Genomic DNA, 17818 nt, shown 5'->3' with positions numbered 1-17818 from the left:
TAGACACGTTTAATATTAACATGTGTGTTGAAGACTCACCCCATCAGTGAAAAAGCTCTTGACCCTTTTTGGTAGTTTGCTGTTGAACACAAAGTGCACAGGTTATAAAAACATGATGCCTTGTGTAGATGTTGTGTATGTATTATTTAGGCCACGTCCACACGTACACGGGTATTTTTCATCCTCACACAAAGTCTGTTTTAGGTCACTGAAAATGGATCTTTTGTAAAACTCCGGCCAGGATGAAGACTTTTAGAAACTCAGTTTCCACGGAGACGTGTAGATGGGGTAAACTGCTTTTTTGGCTCGTGACGTCAGGCTGTGTGCCATTATCTCCATGGTGACTTGTCACTAATGAGGCGAAATTCCTTGCAAAATGACGGACGTGACATAAACAGTGATGCCTAACAGGAGTTTTTACATGTTTACACATACATGTACAGTTACTCGTCTACTACATTGAGGAACAGAGAGGCACAGGTTTTTTTTTCAGACTTTTGACTGGCTGCGATTCTTCTTCTTCTTCTTCTTCTTCTTCTTCTTCTTCTTCTTCTTTTCATGACCAGGTTATATCGCCGCTGGCATTCTCATGACAGCGTTTCTGTTGTGTTTTTGCGTTTTCATTTGGACTGGGATTTTTTAAAACCGTACTTGTGTGGACGGGGTTTTTTATGGTAACGAAGGAGGCAAAAACTCTGTTTTAAATAATACATGTGTACGTATGTCAGGTGTGAAATCAGTGCAGCTCGAGTTGCCTGCCTGAACTAGTTTGCAGGCGTCGCTCTGTTTATTGAACTATGAACATGAAATATTTTGAGATTTGCTCCGTTTTATCAGATGAGTGCAGAGGTGTTTCTTCTGCAATATATGTTGCGAAATTAGTATTTTTGATGATGTAATTTCTTTGAGTATCTTCAAATACAAATCCTAATCTTAAAATCTGTCTAACCTAAATTAAAAACCAAATTATGCTCCAGCTACTGTATTTTATAATAATTTCAACAGGATCATGCAGACAATGATCTCCAAAGGCCAGATTGTGGCTGCTCCTGCCGCCTGCATATTTTCACAACTTTACATCCGACGTCATCAACAAACCTACAATGTGATGCTGCATTGGACAGAAGACGTGGCTCTCCACTGCAAAAAGAATGAAGGCTCTAGCTATTACGTTTTCATTTATGATGATCATTTTCATAGGGTTAATGACCTTTTGTCTTTGTTAAAGCCCCTTTTAAATGATGTCTGTCATGTCAGGTTTTTCTGAATACACTTGTATACATTACAAGACAAGCTTATATCTTGGACTGTGTGGAGAACTGAGTCATTGACTTACGAGAAGACGCGGCTTTCTTCCCTGAAGGTGTTCAAACCCTCGTCACAGGACTTGGATCTCTCCGTGGTGATGGCCAGCAGGTAAGAGGAGCGACGACCTTTGATACTTCCTGAGGAGGGAGAAGATGAGTCAGAGAGGAAAAGAAGAGGACGAGAAAGACACACAGGGTAAAAGAAATATGCAATGTATGGTAGTGACATGTGGAATGACAAGGAGGTGAGTGATTAAAGGATCTGTGGTTTCAAACAGTGAGATGTTAATGTGACATTAGCCATCAGATATATGCACTGACTGATGCATATATCAATGGTTATAATAGGTGTAAGAGCCATATTCATGTTTTTGGGAAAGCTGTTTTGTTTTTGTGCCACTGGGTGTCGCTGCACTATTGCTTAAGGTAAAGGTATAAAAGGTGTGATGATAGTAAATGTAGGTGTGTGTTTGACCCCGGAAGGGCAAACGGTTTTTGACCGCTGTGATGACAGGCGGCATGGCAAACCGCAGCTGTATCGTTTGTATTTGTTTCATCGATCGTAAAAGGAAACTGGATGATGTATTAACGCAGCATGGTGATTGAATTAAATGGATTGTATGATGCAAACTTAAGACGCCTGCAGAGATCTTATTGAAAACAACAAAGCAAACGGTATCGTATTGAACTGTACAGCGCGTCAGCCAGGTCACTCCTGGGAGCCAAACACATCGGCAGCTTTAGTAATAGACTAAGCTTCTATAATAGGACTTAGAGCCATCTACAAAACTAAAGTCATGAAAAAAACATTACAAAACAGGATAGTTAATCTAAGGATGTTATAATCAAATCATAAGCTCGTCAGGTTCTCCTTCTTGTCAGTGTTATAGGGCAATTCCGAAATGTTTAAACCTGGGCACTCACATATTTTGGGGTCTAAATGACCAATAGCTACAAACTGTTTTAGAATGATTTTGATTTTGGCGCCCCCTGTGGACAAAGCTGTACCTCTAATCTCTTTGCTGATTTTGCCCTGTACATGCTTAAGTCATCCTGTTTTCTTTCACAGTCATATGTATCGCTCACTTTAAATTTTTCGCCCTGTAAAATGTAAACAAAGGCAGCAAGCAGGAGGCCAGTATATGTATCTTATAGAGCAGTCTATAAACAGCTGGATGACAGCTCTATTAACAGACATACCCTTGCTCTGTTTTTCAGGAGCACACTCACGTACTCTCCTGTCTGTCTCGAGGAGCGGCCGCTTTGAGGACCACGGTACGATTTTCTCTGTTAGCATCTGTTAGCATTTTAAGATGATCTTTTTGGGCTCGCCGTCTTTGGACATTACCCTCTGTGACCCCGTATTTCTTGGCTGCATGACAGAATGACTCTGCTGCATTGATAACCATCATCTTAAAATTAGCATCATAACTCCGCCTCAGTTGTCGGTTAACTTGGCCGACTTTTGAGCCACTTTGTTCCGGACGATCACCGTGTCTCTCCATCTTTCATCTGCCTGGCTCTGTCGCTGTGAGTGATGGCTGGCCTCGATCATGAGGGGTACGCCCGCTTGACGGATAAGTAGGGCCGTCTACTGTTGTGAACGTAGCAATTTAAAAGTCTAGGCCCAGAATATAATAAAATTTAGATGTATTTCAAGGACTTCTTATATATTATTGGACAAATACGGTGATTTAGACCCCAAAATATGTTAAATAAAGGTGCCAGCTTTATAAAAAACTGGAATGACCCTTTCAGATCAGTCTGAGGCGAAGGCTAGACAAATATATCAGGGTAATAGAGGCATCACATTAGTGTCTTTCAGAAACACTGGCAGTGGAGTTAAAGCATACTGGATGACATACTGCATATTGGTCTAGCCCTTTGTGAAGCCTTTCAGTGTTAGGAGTGAGACTCACTGCAGTCCTGAGAACGAAGTCGGACAATGGGGGAGATGGAGGTGAGGGTGGGGGAGACAGAGGTGGTAGTGAGGGTGGAGGCCTGGGAATTGGACACCACAGAGCAGGCTGGTACATAGCAGGCCTGTAGGTCAATGCTAGGAGCGGTGGGTTCATCTGCAACGTCATCATCACAGGTGAGCACCAACAAGGGATGAGAAAAGATTATGATTGACAGTCTGACAGGACAGGACGAGCTGAGGTGGTGTTTAGTGTTGTTGGAATATCTCTTTGAGGTAGAGCCACTCTGAAGACAGAAAAAACATCCATGTTCTCAGACGTGCTTTTTACCACGGTGAAATGCTTACTGTGTGTTATTCTGGGTCAACGTGCTGAAGTTACGAAACAAACCACATTTTTATATCTCCACACGATACCAGAATTTCAAACTTCAATATGATACTCGTAAAAAAAAAAAAAACCTGTTTCGTAACCACGGCAACAACAAAAGAAGTCCTGGGAACAAAAGAGTGAGCTAATTCCCCACCTTCACACAGAGCTGATAAAGAAAAAAGTGACTAAAAACAGACCGTCTCATCTGACAGACTGTTAAAAGTAATGACAGGCTTCATGAGCAGGATTTTCCATATCAAAATATTCCCTCTTAATCATCACTCATCATCCAGGAGAAGTGTGAGCTGGTGTCTGTGTCTGCAGAGGATCTGCCCTTCAGCTGTGTTTCTATTCTTCTTATTATTCTGCTGCGTTTGGGACATTTCTGGATATCCATCAGTGGGCAGTCTATCGGCTACAGACACTATCGTAACTTTTGCATCTTTACAGCCACTTTCCCCCTGGTCAAAAAACCTACTTACACTCGGCTTTTTTGCTTAGTGGGAAAGGTTACAATCAGCATTCAGACCCGGGTCAAATGACTCTGCAGTAGACCCAGGTAGTTATCGCCTCGGCTCCAATCGGCATTGATGGGAACACAAAACCCGGGTTTACGCGCTAATCTCCGCCCCCTTTCTGGTGCGATGCTCTGCTCCGTCGGTACTCAGCTACTAATTCCGCCCGTCTCCGTCCGAGCAGCTCCAACATCTTTCTAAATTTGTCGGCGCCGAGTTTGATAAACAGACTGAATCAGTGATAGATACAATAAAGACCTAAAGACGTAACATCTGTTTACCGACCCTGTTTCTGGCGTGTTTGTGACGTCAGACGGTGACGCAGCAGAGAAGAGACAGAAAGCAGTGTACTCCACTGGCAATGGGAAAAGAGACAATCGGCATCTATTAGCGGGTCTCCCTGGGTCTGAAAAACCTGCACCAACGCGCTAATTTCGGTGGAAAAGGGGTATAAGAGACCTTAAAGGGACTTGGACTTAAACTTGTAGCATATTTTCAGTTTGTTGCAGTAGTGGTAGGTTGAAACCGTTCTATTTTTAATTCTACAGTTATGTAGTTTTTATTTGGCCGTGTAAGGTTATTTCTGACTTCAGAGCAGCTCTGTTTGCAAGAAATGTTTCCAGAACACAAACTCCACCTTCTGCTTTACACAACACAAACACTGGATGTGAAAAGGTTTAAAAACTCACAAGAACATTTAACATTTAGTCAACATGAACACCGCTTTAAACAAGCACAGAAAACCACATAAACCGAGGGAACAAGCATTATGTTTAAAGGGATGGAAACACAGAGAAAGTAAAGGTGCACTACCACAGCCACATGTGAGTTAAGTGCAATATTGAAGAGCTCTGTAGCAACAGAGAATATACAAAAATGTTGCTTTTAATGACTAAAAATGCCATAAAATTTAGTATTTTTCACCGCTGTGTTGTATTTTATCTTCTGCAAAAAGATGCTCATCTTTCTTTGGCTTGACTACTTTATTTCTCTTCCCTGAGGCATCTCTCAGGCTACCACTTCCTGTTTACAACTAATCCAAAATGCAGTGGTTGTAACATCTTGTGACAGCTGTATTAAGTCAGTTGCTACAGAGAAAAGGTCACTAACCTATGAAGGGAATAGAGGACAGGGAGTTGTATGCATGCTGTGCCAGGCTACCGTTCGCCCTCCTGTTGGGGCCGGGCCCCCCAGAGACAGGAGAGGGAGTCCCAGGTGAAGGAGTCAGACCAGGGGGCTCAGGTGACTCCACAGGTGAGGTGTAGTTTGGATGTCGGAGTGCCTGAACGGGGGTCCGACGGCTTATAGGTGGCTTCTGCCTCAGAACCACCTCCTGGTTCAGAGAGATAGGAGAGATGACCTCCCTGTCCTCACCCAGCCTGGCTCTCTCCTCCTCTGACGCAGACAGGGCGGGGGTGGACTGGGGTCTGGGTACCATCCCCCCCTCATTTCTGCTGCCAGGGCTCCAGGTGAGGTGGGGGCCACCGTAGCCGGGCTCTCTGAAGGAGTGGGCCTGCTTGAGGAGGTGGCCAGTTTTGCGTGAAAAAGAAGGGCTGTAGCTTTGGTAGCCGACCAGGTCTTCATCTTTTACTCTCCTTGTTTGGGGTTCAGCGACCTGCTGACCTGACTGCCTGCCAGCAGGAGGCACTGTGGAGGTGGACGTGATTGGTTTTGTCACTGCTGTTTGGTGCTGGTGTCCTGCTGAGACTCTCTGGTCCTTCTGATCGCTGAATTTTGTCGTTTGGGATCCTTGTGAGGGCTGATCGTAGCGTGGTGAGACCAGAGCGGAGGCTTGTGCGAGTGTTTCCACAGAGCGCCCGTAGTTGTGCTCGTACTCTGCGTAGGCTGCCAGTAGGTTCTCTGAGCACGACCTGCTTCCGGGTCCTGATACCCCACCCCAGCCCCCTAGCCAATAGGAATCATGGGAAGCAGCAGCAGCCTGATGGTGGTACAGGAGGGTTTCTCTTCTGCGTTGCTCTGCAGAGGTTGTGGAAGTGGGTGCAGGTCCTGGGCCGAGAGCCAACCCCAGCCCCAGCTCTGCCAAACGGTCCTGAGATATACTGCGGTGGCGGGGGGACATGGACTCTGCAGCCTCCGCCTGGCTGTAGTACCAGTCCGACAGAGCCTGGTGGCAGAGAGCATCGGCGTGAGAGCGGGCAGAGCCCGGCATGCTGCTCTTCCGTGGTGCAGGAAGAGTTGCAGAAGCGATGGCAGCATTGTGGTTAGCAAAGTGAAAGTCCAGAGCACTGATGGCCGAAGAGGAGCGGCCACGGTGCCGCCCCCAGGGGGCATAGTGAGCACTGGACTCCTCAGGACCCCCGGACCAGCCGGAGGTAGGGGGAGAGGCAGTGGGGGGGCGGTTGTCCAGTGGGGACGTGGTGGGGCCGGGTCGGCACTGCCAATTGTCCAGGGGAGTGTGGAGGCTGTCGCTGGGCGGGGGTGGCGCAGAGCTGGTCTTGGTGGAGGGGTAACAGAGAGGCGGGGGCTCGGGGAGGTTGTGGGCCACGCCTGAATATGGCTCATTGCCCTTCAGGTAGGCGTCCTGGGAGTACGCCTGTGGACATAAGGGGTTAGGACACAATGTAAACATGACAGAAGAAAGAAAAGAGCAAAGGTGGAGGATCAGTTAGAGGAGAGGGTCAGGCAGACGCAGCGTGCAGCAACATTTCACTCTGCATTCATGAACTTTATGTGAAGCACCTTGTTTAAATGTTTCTACACTAACTAAAGTCATCAAAGAGCTGCTGTATACATTTGACTTCTACCAACCTTTAAAGAACAAGGCTGGCAACAAATCCTATTGGAAGACCAAAACCAACAGTGTGTTCATGCACATCTCAATACTTTCCAAACAGCCACAAAACCATCGTAATCAAGACATACATCTTTAAAACAGCTTACAAATATAAAGTTTCAAATACAGTTTAATTCTTGGTTTGACTAAAGCAAAGTGCGGCCAGCCCGACAATCTTTCTGTCCCTGGCTGAGAAAACACACAAATTAATCCACTTCAGAATGAATGTGTGTATGAAGCCTCCTCGTCATGGCACTTTATCTGTAGCTACTGCTATCTTGTAGCATTTGTATGTTATTAAAAATACCATTTAGCTGGTACATGAGCACACACACACAGTCACTGAAGTAAGGCTACTACTCCTATCACTTAGGATGAGATGTCCGGAGTGGCTCATTGATGTGTTTTTAATTCTGGACAACAATGAAGCCCTTTGGCACAGAGGAAGGAGATATATCCGCCTTTGGATGCACACATAATACTTTTAGTTAGTTGTTAGTTTTGGTCGGCACATGAGAATTGTTAAGCATAAGAAAATATATTTCAACCTTATTCTTTAAAAGGTCAAAATTTGAGGTGAAGAATGACAAAAATGTCTTGGAGGAGGAAACTCTTTAAAACTCATCTGTGCAATCTAATCCCAATTTTAAAGTCATTTCTGTCCATGCACAATCTGAATCTCTAAAGTTAAACTTCAATTTGTGGCTACAAGATTTATAAAATATATAAACATCCTAGCTAACTGCGACAGTAACAAGGTGAAAAGCAGGAGGAAAGAGAAAGTAGAAGAAATGTTTATACTCACACTTACCAACTGCAACACGTCCTCATCTTTTGGCATAATCGAGAGCTCCAAAATGTTTTCACTACAAAAACAAAAGATTCAAATATAAGAGTGAAACAAGGAACAGGTCAGATGTGATCATCACATCTGATTTATCAACACGAGTCTCCCACCTGTTCTGGATGAGCGCGATGACTTGAGAGTAGGTTTTGCCCAGGATGCTCTCTCCGTTCACCTTCACCAGCCTGTCCCCTGGAGTCACACACACACACACACACACATAGTCAGAATAAAGGTGAAATACTGCATGTGTTGCATGAAGTGGTTTGTCTTAAGAGGGAGAGGAGAGCAATGAAGCCGGAGCCAACAAACTTTATCATCGTGTTTGGCCTCCTTGAGAGAGACTTCATATCTTTTATAATAAGTATAGATTTGCATTTTCCCTTTAGTATACTGATGTTCAATTCAATCATTTTTAAGAGAATGTTAACTAAACACAAATATAGATTTACCTATAATTTTATACCCCGAAAAATCAGAGGAGCCTGAGTGACCCTTCGCTAAGCCCCTCCCTTGAATGGCCACTGGCCAATCCTACGTTAGCAACCGTAACTAGGCGCGGGAGGCCTGTCAAGCTTTCAGAACAAGGACAAATGCCGAAACGCTGTGCATATGGAATCTGCAAGTCTGACAGCAGATATCCTCAAAGTTTAGAGGGGGTGTCATATTTTCGAAGCCAAAAGCTCGAGAGGAGAGATGTCGGATTATAAAACAAACAAAATGAAAGGTTATAGGGAGTCATAATTAAACTTAGCTTGGTATAAAACAATATATTGACTCACCCTGCTGTGCAAGAACATTGTTGTTCCTATGTATGATTGACCTTGACGTGAACTGTCAAGACGTGGGGTGCCTGACGCTTGCATCGGGACCGCTGAGCTTTTGCCTCGATTTTTATGACCTCTTCATTCCCAACACTCCGCTGACAAATTATATTCTGGATGTAGCTTTCAAATGTGTATTGAAGTCCTTTCTGTCGACTTCTCTCTGATATTTAAGAACTATTTTTCCTGACATTTGCAATTATTTCCCTCGGAACATATCTCACTGTAAGAGGTGAAAACGCCATAATTTTTACAATCTGGTGCGAAAGCTTGACAAGCACAGCGACAGTAACCAACCTAAAACGCTGATTTGCTTCTTTTTTGCGTTTGCAATGACAATTTAAATGAAGAAGAAGAAAAAGAAGACCTGCTTTATTAATGCCGAAGGGAAATTCAATGTTTTCACTCTGTTTTTACAAACATGCTACACACTCGAAATAAACCGGCCACTCTCCAGTTCCCAAGTCAAGTCCCTACAGACTGAGCTGCCCTCTACCCAAAGAAAATCTCTTCATGTAATAATGTGTGAGTGTGAGGCTGAGCGTGTCTTCTACCTGTACGCAGTCCAGCTTCTTGGGCAGGTCCACTGTCTTTGACACTCTTAACAAAGATGGTGTCCATCGGCTCCAAACGAGACTGTTGACAACCTGCTTCAACACACACACACACACACACACACACACACACACACACAGGTTATTTGTGTTATGCTGACTAATTCACACTACAGCTGACAAGTTCTTCACTAAAATGTCCACTCCTACACACACCACCTGACCGTTGTGCATTATAAAAACATTATCAAACAGAAGACTATATAAAAAGTAGATCCTCATGTAGAGACGCTGATACTGATTATCAGAGCTAAATGCCTGACCATTTGACGTTGAACATCTGCAGTGTTTGAAACTCACCTTTTCCAGTTGCATTTCCGTTCTCTTCGTCCTGTGGGAGAAACAGAGGGCAGGTGTAAGAGGAGATGATGACCACAGGGGGGCGCTGCTCAGCTCACAGACTCCAGCTGACCGGGCTGTTAGGCTGATTGGCCGATTTACAATTTGAATGAGCGTCTGACTGCCTCATTCTCTGACATACTGTTCTCCTGTCACTTTTGACTGCCTGTCTCACTATCTGTCTGTCTGCCTGCCTGTCTGTGTGGCAGGCCTGCTGGCTGGGTCTATCTGGAGGCTTTGATGCTTCGCTGAGTTGGCTCATTCCTGACCCGGACACACAAAGGGCTCTGCACAGTCTGCTGCTACAAAACACTAAACTCTCCCCGGGCCAGAATGACATTAGCATACTTTGTACAGTACTACGCTACATGTGCACATTTTATTTTTAAACCTCACGTATTTCAGGGTCTAAATGACTAATTGGTGTAAAAAGTTTTGGACTTGCTCCAGTAGATTGTGTCAGCCGGCAGTGGCTGTAATGGCTGCAATGTAATCCAAATGTGCACAAAGTACGTCCACTGATTTTCTTGTTTTTGCTGCAGACACGCTCAGATCATTATTCTTATTACTATTCAAGGGTATGACAGTATTATGGAGAGGATCCCTACAGAGATAAATGGTTCTGTTAAAGAGTAAGGTCTATTTTTTAACCAGAAACCGCCATTATCGCTCTCTTCAAAGCGAATCCTTATTTTTCAAAGATTTCAGTGAACAAGAACGAAGCCTCCAACAGGGATACAAACAACTGGATCAAACTGGATCGATTACAGTTACACAAAAACCACTTTCATATGGAAGCCGTAAGCGGACATGCATCCATACATTTTATTTACCATAAAATTTGGTGTATAAGACGCACTTCTAATAATTTTTTTTCCCATCTAAAAAGTGGGCTGCGTCCTATACACCGGTGCGACCAATAAACCAGTATATTTTACCCAGACGATGGCGCTATAGCCTAGCTGAAGTTGTCGGTTGCTAAGTGGTGACGTCACATCTCTGCATTAAACTGTGTCCGGGTCTTCCTATTAACGTTTAGTATTAACAATATGCTGCAGTGCTGTTTTGTGTTTGCCTCGCTGTTTTTCGCGACACTCACAACAAAGTTACCGTAGGCTGCCAGCTACCGCTAGCTACCGCTAGCTACAACACCGGTAGCTAGCAGGATTTCAAACTCGACATGGCGAAAACAGATGGTAGGCTGTGATTTGTGTAAATAATAATAATGAAAATAAATTGAAATAGTTTTGAAATAACTTGTATACACGTTTTTATCAATAAATAGCTATAGAAAACCTTTTTCCTTCTGAAATACCCCCAAAACAGACGCCTTATATTCCAGGGCGACGTATATTCCAGATTTTACGGTACTCTGATTTCCCGTGATAACAACTCATTTCAGTTATTTCGGGAGATCTCAACCTTTTTATCTCGAGATAACAAAGCTTGTTTTCGTGTGATAACGGGATCATTTTCTGTCCATGTAGAAAACCGAACAACAGGCTGCTCACTGTGATATTACAGACCAGGACATACCATGCTGCCATCGCCTACACTGATGAGGTAAGTTAAGCCGGTTTCTATGTTTGTTTTGTGCTTTTGCAGCTCTGGGGATACGAGTTATGATAATCTGATGTTACAGCGGTACAAGTAAATAAAAAATAAATAAATAAGTCGAGATCTCAAGAAAACAACCAGAAATTACTAGAAAACGGAGAAAATAAAATGTATGGATGCATGTCCGCTCAGGGCTTCCGTTCCGCTTTGTTTCTCAGAATTCATCTGACTGTTGACAATTTTTCACCTTCATGATCTCCACACAATAAAACTATGTTTATCTATAAAGTGCCAATAACAAGAAAAGTATTTCATCATACTTTAACAGATAAATGAGAGAGACGATCTACAAATAGGATTTCATCATCTTCTTCACTTTTCGTCTTCTTGTGGTCGAGAGGATGCAGATTTTATAAGAGCAGTCAGTTGCCCTGAACATCAAATTGTACCGAATAACTGAAATGAGTCATAGTCTGATAAAATAAACATGTTTGTGTCGGGCCCAGAGAGAGGGCCGCTCACCTTGAGGCTGTGGAGCGAGGACTCTGGTGGGTAGACGATGAAGTGACGCAGGGTGAAGCCGAATCCCTGCGAGTTCTTCTGGACGAAAATGGTCCGAGGGCCCTGCCACGACACGCCCTCCACCTCGCCCGACGACAGCGGCCGGCGCCTGATTTCATTGGATACCACCATGCCATCTCTCCGCCCTTTAGCCTATAAAAAAAGAGAAGATGGAGAAAATGTTGAGCTTAAAAAGAAACGCTTTCTTTTTTGGTAGAAATGGCTTAAACCGTACCATGTGAATGTTAAAGTCAGTCGTAAGCCTCATTTTCCGGAGTTTCCATTGAGCTTGTGCGTGTGACTGAGTGTTCATCCACAATTGAGTACATTTAAAGGAAGTGTGAGTGGGTGGATGTGGGCGTTTGAGGTCCATTCACAGAGGACTCTGCCCAGATCCGACCAGGGCTATTCCACCTATGCCAGGAATTTCTCAGAGACTTCCTCTCTCTGCAGAGGAAGCTCTATTTCAGCCAACAACCTCACCTATAATCACATTTACTACCAGCCAACAATGGCACAGTTAAAAATATATGCCGCCTATAAATAACAACCATGGAACAACAGGAAATTATTAGGGCTCATAAACACAGATCTGGAAAATCTGGTGGAACAATAGACAAAGAGTTTAACTAAAAACATCCACTGATATTTCGACAGGCTACACGAAGTGAGAGACATTTCAGATACAAACACACAACACGATGTTTAACCTGCCTGAAATTTATCCACATAAATATGTTGATTCTTGATCTTCTTGGGCGTTAAGGCAAATGATAGTTGTTAAATACAACAATTCTACAGGATCACACAGAAGGAGGAAGAGGGTCAGCCGATGTGTGAATCACTGCTTGAATGAAACAGTTGATTCAGGGCTCCGCCTGAATTACAGCAATGTCCTAATAGTGGGGAAACAGTGAGTCATCGAGGCATTCAACATTATAAATACGGGTTATTACTCATTGGGGGTGTACCTGCGAACATATTTGTACCAAAACTGTAGGCCTTGGGGTCTTTTGATTAACATAAAGCAGTGCTGTTTTAACCACTGCTTTATGTTAAACTTGGGAACTCAGATGAGATGGCATCATCAGAATGTAAACATCACAGGTACAATGAAAACACATCTCAGCTTCCTGTCGTATTAATGAAGCCTTTCAGTAACAACTCACATGGGCCAAAGCAATGTTTCTAGCATCGAATAATAATCCCGATCACAATTTTTGCTTCCCACAATTAAATAATTGATTGAAAAAGTTTCAAATGCTCCGCCAGTATGCATATCAAATCAAGCGCCTCCTAAACTAACAGCCACTCCTCCAGCGGGCGATGGAGAGGCTTTGGCTTCACTTTTGGGGGAGCTGGCATGTCATGTGATGAGCGCCCACCTTGCAGCAACAGTTTAGAGTGACAGAGTAAACAACAAAGACGGTCGGGAGAAACAACAATCAAATGTGTGGAACAGAAGACGAAGAGCTGGGACCCCGAAACGGCTCGTCATCGCTTGTTTGGAGGTGTTTCAGGTTTAGGGTGAGTGATGTTAAAGTTGCAATCTCAAAGATCTCAGTTTTGTTCTCTTTGGCGATTTCTTTGGATTTTCACTTATTCTTGAAGTTGTATCTTCAACGCCCGCTTGTGATTTTTTCTGCAAATGTCGCCACAGACAGCCAGTCCATAATAATACTATATACTGAAGATGCAAAAGCTTTCATCAGCGGGCCATAGGCTCAATCACCATTGTGTTACCTCATTCAGAGATAGATAGTGACTTAACAGACATTGATTTACATGAACATCTTTGAGACTCTCACTTAGAGCAAGACAAAATAATATGCAAAGAGGTCATGAAACCTGCGTCTGCGTCACAAAGCAACACAACTCACTTGTTCAAGCAGCTGAAAAAACAGTGGCATGATGAGTGTATGAAGGCCAAGAGGAAGAAGCTACTCCCTGTCCTTGTCCAGAGTCAAGTCAGACATCCATAACAGCGACCCTGTACAGCGCGACACCCTGTCCCCCAACTGAAATTACCCATGATGCACCAAATTCAGGTGAAGAACCTGATTAATGCAGCACAGGATGGAACTGAAAGTGTTGCTCTGTTTATTTAAATGTTAAAGTACAATAAAAAAACAGTCCCTAATATTAATAATCACGATTATCATTTTAGCCAAAATCATGCAGCCCTATTACAAGTAGTGTTTTTTTTCATTATAAGGACAATATGGATTTTAAGGCTTCAAATACTTCAGTGTAACTGATCTGATCTTAAACCTGAGGAACGCAAACATCACATTGGATGGACTATAAAAACTAGTATTTACCAGGATACACACTAACACCAATCACTGTCATCAGAAAACACTGAACAGCCTACTCAGCCTGTTATGAAAACAACAGGAAGTCTGTTTCTTTGAGACAGGAAGTGGAGAGGCGTGATGTAGGGAAAGCTTCGCCTCTAAGAATAGGTCCAAGGAGAGAGCAGGGAAGAGACACACTTTCCACAGAGGGGAGCCAATCAGTTTAGATTGATTTTTCTATTATATGTAGCAACAATTAATATCCTCTTATCAAAGCACAGACAGGCTTTGTGTGTTTTTGGCTTATCAGTTTGTAGCTGAATATAAACCTGTTTAAAGTGCTGAAAGAATTAAATCATCAAACCACAGACGCACTTTTCAAACTTTGTTAAGGTCCCCCTCTTACTGCGTTATATAACAGATATTATCCTCACAAGCAGAAAGAAACAACCTCGGAGGACTCCTGCCCACTGACATTTCTGTGTTTGTGGCTGTGGGTGTGTTGAGAGTCGTGTTGTGCAGAGCCTCAGCATGCATGGAGTCATCATATCTGTGTGTGTGTGTGTGTGTGTGTGTGTGAGACAGTCGGGCACTTTGTTGCGTTAGATTCCTCATCATGTGACATCTCTGCAGGTGACATTTCACACATGAGTGAGTGTAAACAAAGAGGTGAGAAGGTGCACGTGCTAACCTCTCTCTCCCCGGCTCTCTCACTTTACTCACACATCCACTCAGAGGGTGAAATGCCAACATGTCAGAGCGCGTTTCATTAAAATGTTTTGCAGCTATGAAGATGAAGACTGCGTTAGTTATTAAGTGTTTTGTTGATGCTGGAGAGTAAGGAACAGCTTGTAAAATACATGTCCTACCTCAAAAGCTTTTCTACAGCTCCACAGTTTCCAATATAGGTGGGAATTAGCATGCTAGCTAGCTAATGCTCGTCTCCTCCAGGGTCTAATAAAGAGTACATTTGCAAATTCAGGAGCAGAGGGGACCACAGTGGGATCCATTGGTCTGAATCTAGACTAAAAGTGAAGCCAAACCCTCTCTATCACCCCCTGCTGCCTGGCTGCAGTATAGGTCATAAAGCCCGCCTCCTCCATGTTAACAGATGGACATGAGTCAAACTATAAAATCAAAATACATTTTTCTCAAACATGGTTTCTGTTATTATAGTTAGTTCTTATCATGCTGATTTATGTCCAAGAGTTCATGTTTCTGACAAGTTTACTTTTAATTAGTTATTTGATGCTGTAAAAAGGGGGTGTGACCTCATGATTGACAGCTCTGTTGACAAATGGGGCTCCTGCAGCGCTCTGTTCCCGAGTAGCAGAGTAATGGCAAGAAGAAGGTATCGTAAACAATAACTACAATTATTGAACTTTCCATAAGCGTGAATATCTGCTTCAGACCAACACAAGAGGCTGTTCTGCTGCAGACTGAGCCCACCTGAGGGCTCCAACACGTCCAGGCCACAAGGTAAATGGTCTGGATGCTGCGTTACCCATTCAAGGACAATGGATTGCAGAAATTTCTGTCTTGTAATCCACAAGAGATTAGTAAAAAAAATTGTCCTACAATTCAGTAGAATTTTCTTGTATTTGATGTTTGGGCCAATTCAGGCTGCTACCATGTTCAGTCTAACTTTGTCTGTCTCCTCTTCATACTCTCATTCTCTCTGTGCGCTTATTGATTTCTAAAGACCAACAGCCAATTTGGAAACTCCAACGCTCAACCGACCATGTGTAACTTCATTAGTCAGGACTGTCTCCACTTTGCTGTGGTCGGTGTAGCCAAAGAAAACAATTAGAGGAATGTTGATACAGTGAAAGAGACCTTATTTACCTAATGAGAAGCTATTCAGTTCAAGTCAATCATATTTAACTGAGACATTATCTACTTCAGGCTACTGAGGCTGCTTTTGCACTGAGTAGATGTATTATGTAGTAAAATATAAGTACATATAAATCCTATTGATGTTTTAACCTTCCCTCTTTCTGGTTTTATAGGTTCAGGGTTCAGGTAAAGCAGGTGTCTTTTAACACTAATAATGTTGGTTTTGTGAATTAAAGTGATAATTTTGAAGATTTTCATGTAAATAAATGTCTGTTAAGTCTCTATCTGTCGCCGAATGAGGTAACACAATGGTGACTGAGCCCATGGCCCGCTGATGAAAGCCTTTACATGTGCAGTATTACAGACTGGGTGTCTGTGGCGACTTTCGCGGAAGAAAATCACAAGCGGCGCCCAGTTAGTGACGCGTTTTCCATCAGCCAGCAGTGGTTGGTCTGCCAGAGAGGGTAGGCGGTCTCTGCAAGTGTTGCGAGTAAACAGTAATCTACTATGGCTGAACAAACAAAGAAAAGATGGATGACTACAGATACAACTTCAACAATAAGTGAAAATCCAAAGAAAAAGAAACAAACTCGACGCTCAGATGAAGGCAAACAGTCTGAAAAGAAAAACGACTGTGGACACTGTCTGCAGCACTGTCTGGATATCTTGGAAATTCTCGCAGTTACCGTTCATCACCATAGCTTCCGCCAAAGAGAACGAAACTGAGATCTTCAAGATTACAATTTTAAATTAAACTAAAGTAACAATGTTTGCTTTTGGCTGAATTTTTTATTCCTCGAATTTATTCATAAAAGGAACTTAAAACAAAGTATGTATAATATGTTTTTGGCTTCTCCCTCTTACGTAAGATGACAGTCCTTTTATGATCTTCGTCCTGATTGTGCAGCTCTTTCAGGACAACAAGGGCTTCTTGTTCTGACTCAAATATAGCTCATCAGTAATATGGGACACTCACTCAGTCTTCAGTCTGTCTTCTGCCTCAGTCATTTGATTTGTCGGATTTGTATTGAGGACTGAATCGCAGACTTTTCCTCTTGTGTACTGAATTTATTTAGCTCGTCTGACATTTAGACCGCAGCAGAGTGAGCTGAACCGAGAGAAAGAGTGACACAATGCAAAAAGACATAAATCCACCCTGCATGCACACATCACGTAACACAAACTGACAGAGACTTTGTGTATTTACACACACAGTCACACACAGTGGATACTAGACACAGGATTACAGAAACAGTCAATCCAGCATGCAAACATACAAACAAGTGTGAAAAGGTTCGATCCTGATGCTCCTTGAACAGATGATATAAGAGCAACAGCGCACACACCCACATGTGCATACATAAGGTTTTATATAAAGCTACATGAATCTGTGTGTCGTGAGGGCATCAGCCTCATCTCTCACCCCCTCTGCTTCTCAAAGGCCCCCCTCAGTGCCATGTTACATAACAACGAGATAAGGCAAAACACACACACACACACTTGAATGAATCAAACACCACGTGGTGCATCTTCCTCCAACTGCAGATGATGACAGGCGGGGGTAATAGGCACTGTTTGTAGGCTAAAGTCACCCCTAAAGTTGACACCAACTTTGACTCCCAGGGTGACAACACAGCGGTTAAACACCAAGGTTGATCAATAATTGTATCCCGCTTTTGCACTGACAGGAAAGGTTAAAGAAAGATGGCGGAAGTAGCATCCCAGAGGAAATACACCTGTCCACAGTCATCACATCAGGCAGGCGATGAGGATCCTTCAGTCATGACAGCCATGTCTGTTTTTAGAGCTGCGGTTAGCACAGAGATGATCCACAGGAGAGTTAAAGGAAAATAGTCCCAATACTGGACTGTGTCTCACCAGAATAAAACTGCTGATTTTAATCATTATCCTTAAATGAGGACGCTTTATTCCACACTGTTTATTTGTATGTAAAGTTATGGAAAGGGATTCAAATCTAGACTAGATTTTAGGGATACATCCACAAAACAATCAATCAATTTGTATTTAAATAGCACAAA

At 43.2% G+C, this 17818-nt stretch overlaps 1 protein-coding gene across 1 annotated transcript in view; it reads right to left on the bottom strand.

Annotated features, from left to right (window-relative positions):
• The window catches only part of LOC138593135 (rho GTPase-activating protein 23-like), an 85574-nt gene that overhangs the window by 14550 nt on the left and 53206 nt on the right, over positions 1-17818 (bottom strand). The window contains exons 2-10 of the mRNA XM_069664000.1: positions 11608-11799; positions 9490-9520; positions 9130-9225; positions 7865-7943; positions 7713-7773; positions 5224-6667; positions 3227-3382; positions 1337-1445; positions 40-79 (exon numbers count right to left, since the gene is read on the bottom strand). Coding sequence (XP_069520101.1) covers positions 40-79; positions 1337-1445; positions 3227-3382; positions 5224-6667; positions 7713-7773; positions 7865-7943; positions 9130-9225; positions 9490-9520; positions 11608-11799 — 2208 coding nt within the window. The remainder of the gene's footprint in view (positions 1-39; positions 80-1336; positions 1446-3226; positions 3383-5223; positions 6668-7712; positions 7774-7864; positions 7944-9129; positions 9226-9489; positions 9521-11607; positions 11800-17818) is intronic.

This window comes from Semicossyphus pulcher, unplaced genomic scaffold (assembly GCF_022749685.1).
Source record: "Semicossyphus pulcher isolate SPU_LCO1_2020_fin unplaced genomic scaffold, fSemPul1.0.p SCAF_16, whole genome shotgun sequence".
NCBI classification, from domain to species: Eukaryota; Metazoa; Chordata; class Actinopteri; order Labriformes; family Labridae; genus Semicossyphus; species Semicossyphus pulcher.
This window is presented reverse-complemented; position numbering and strand designations above follow the sequence as displayed.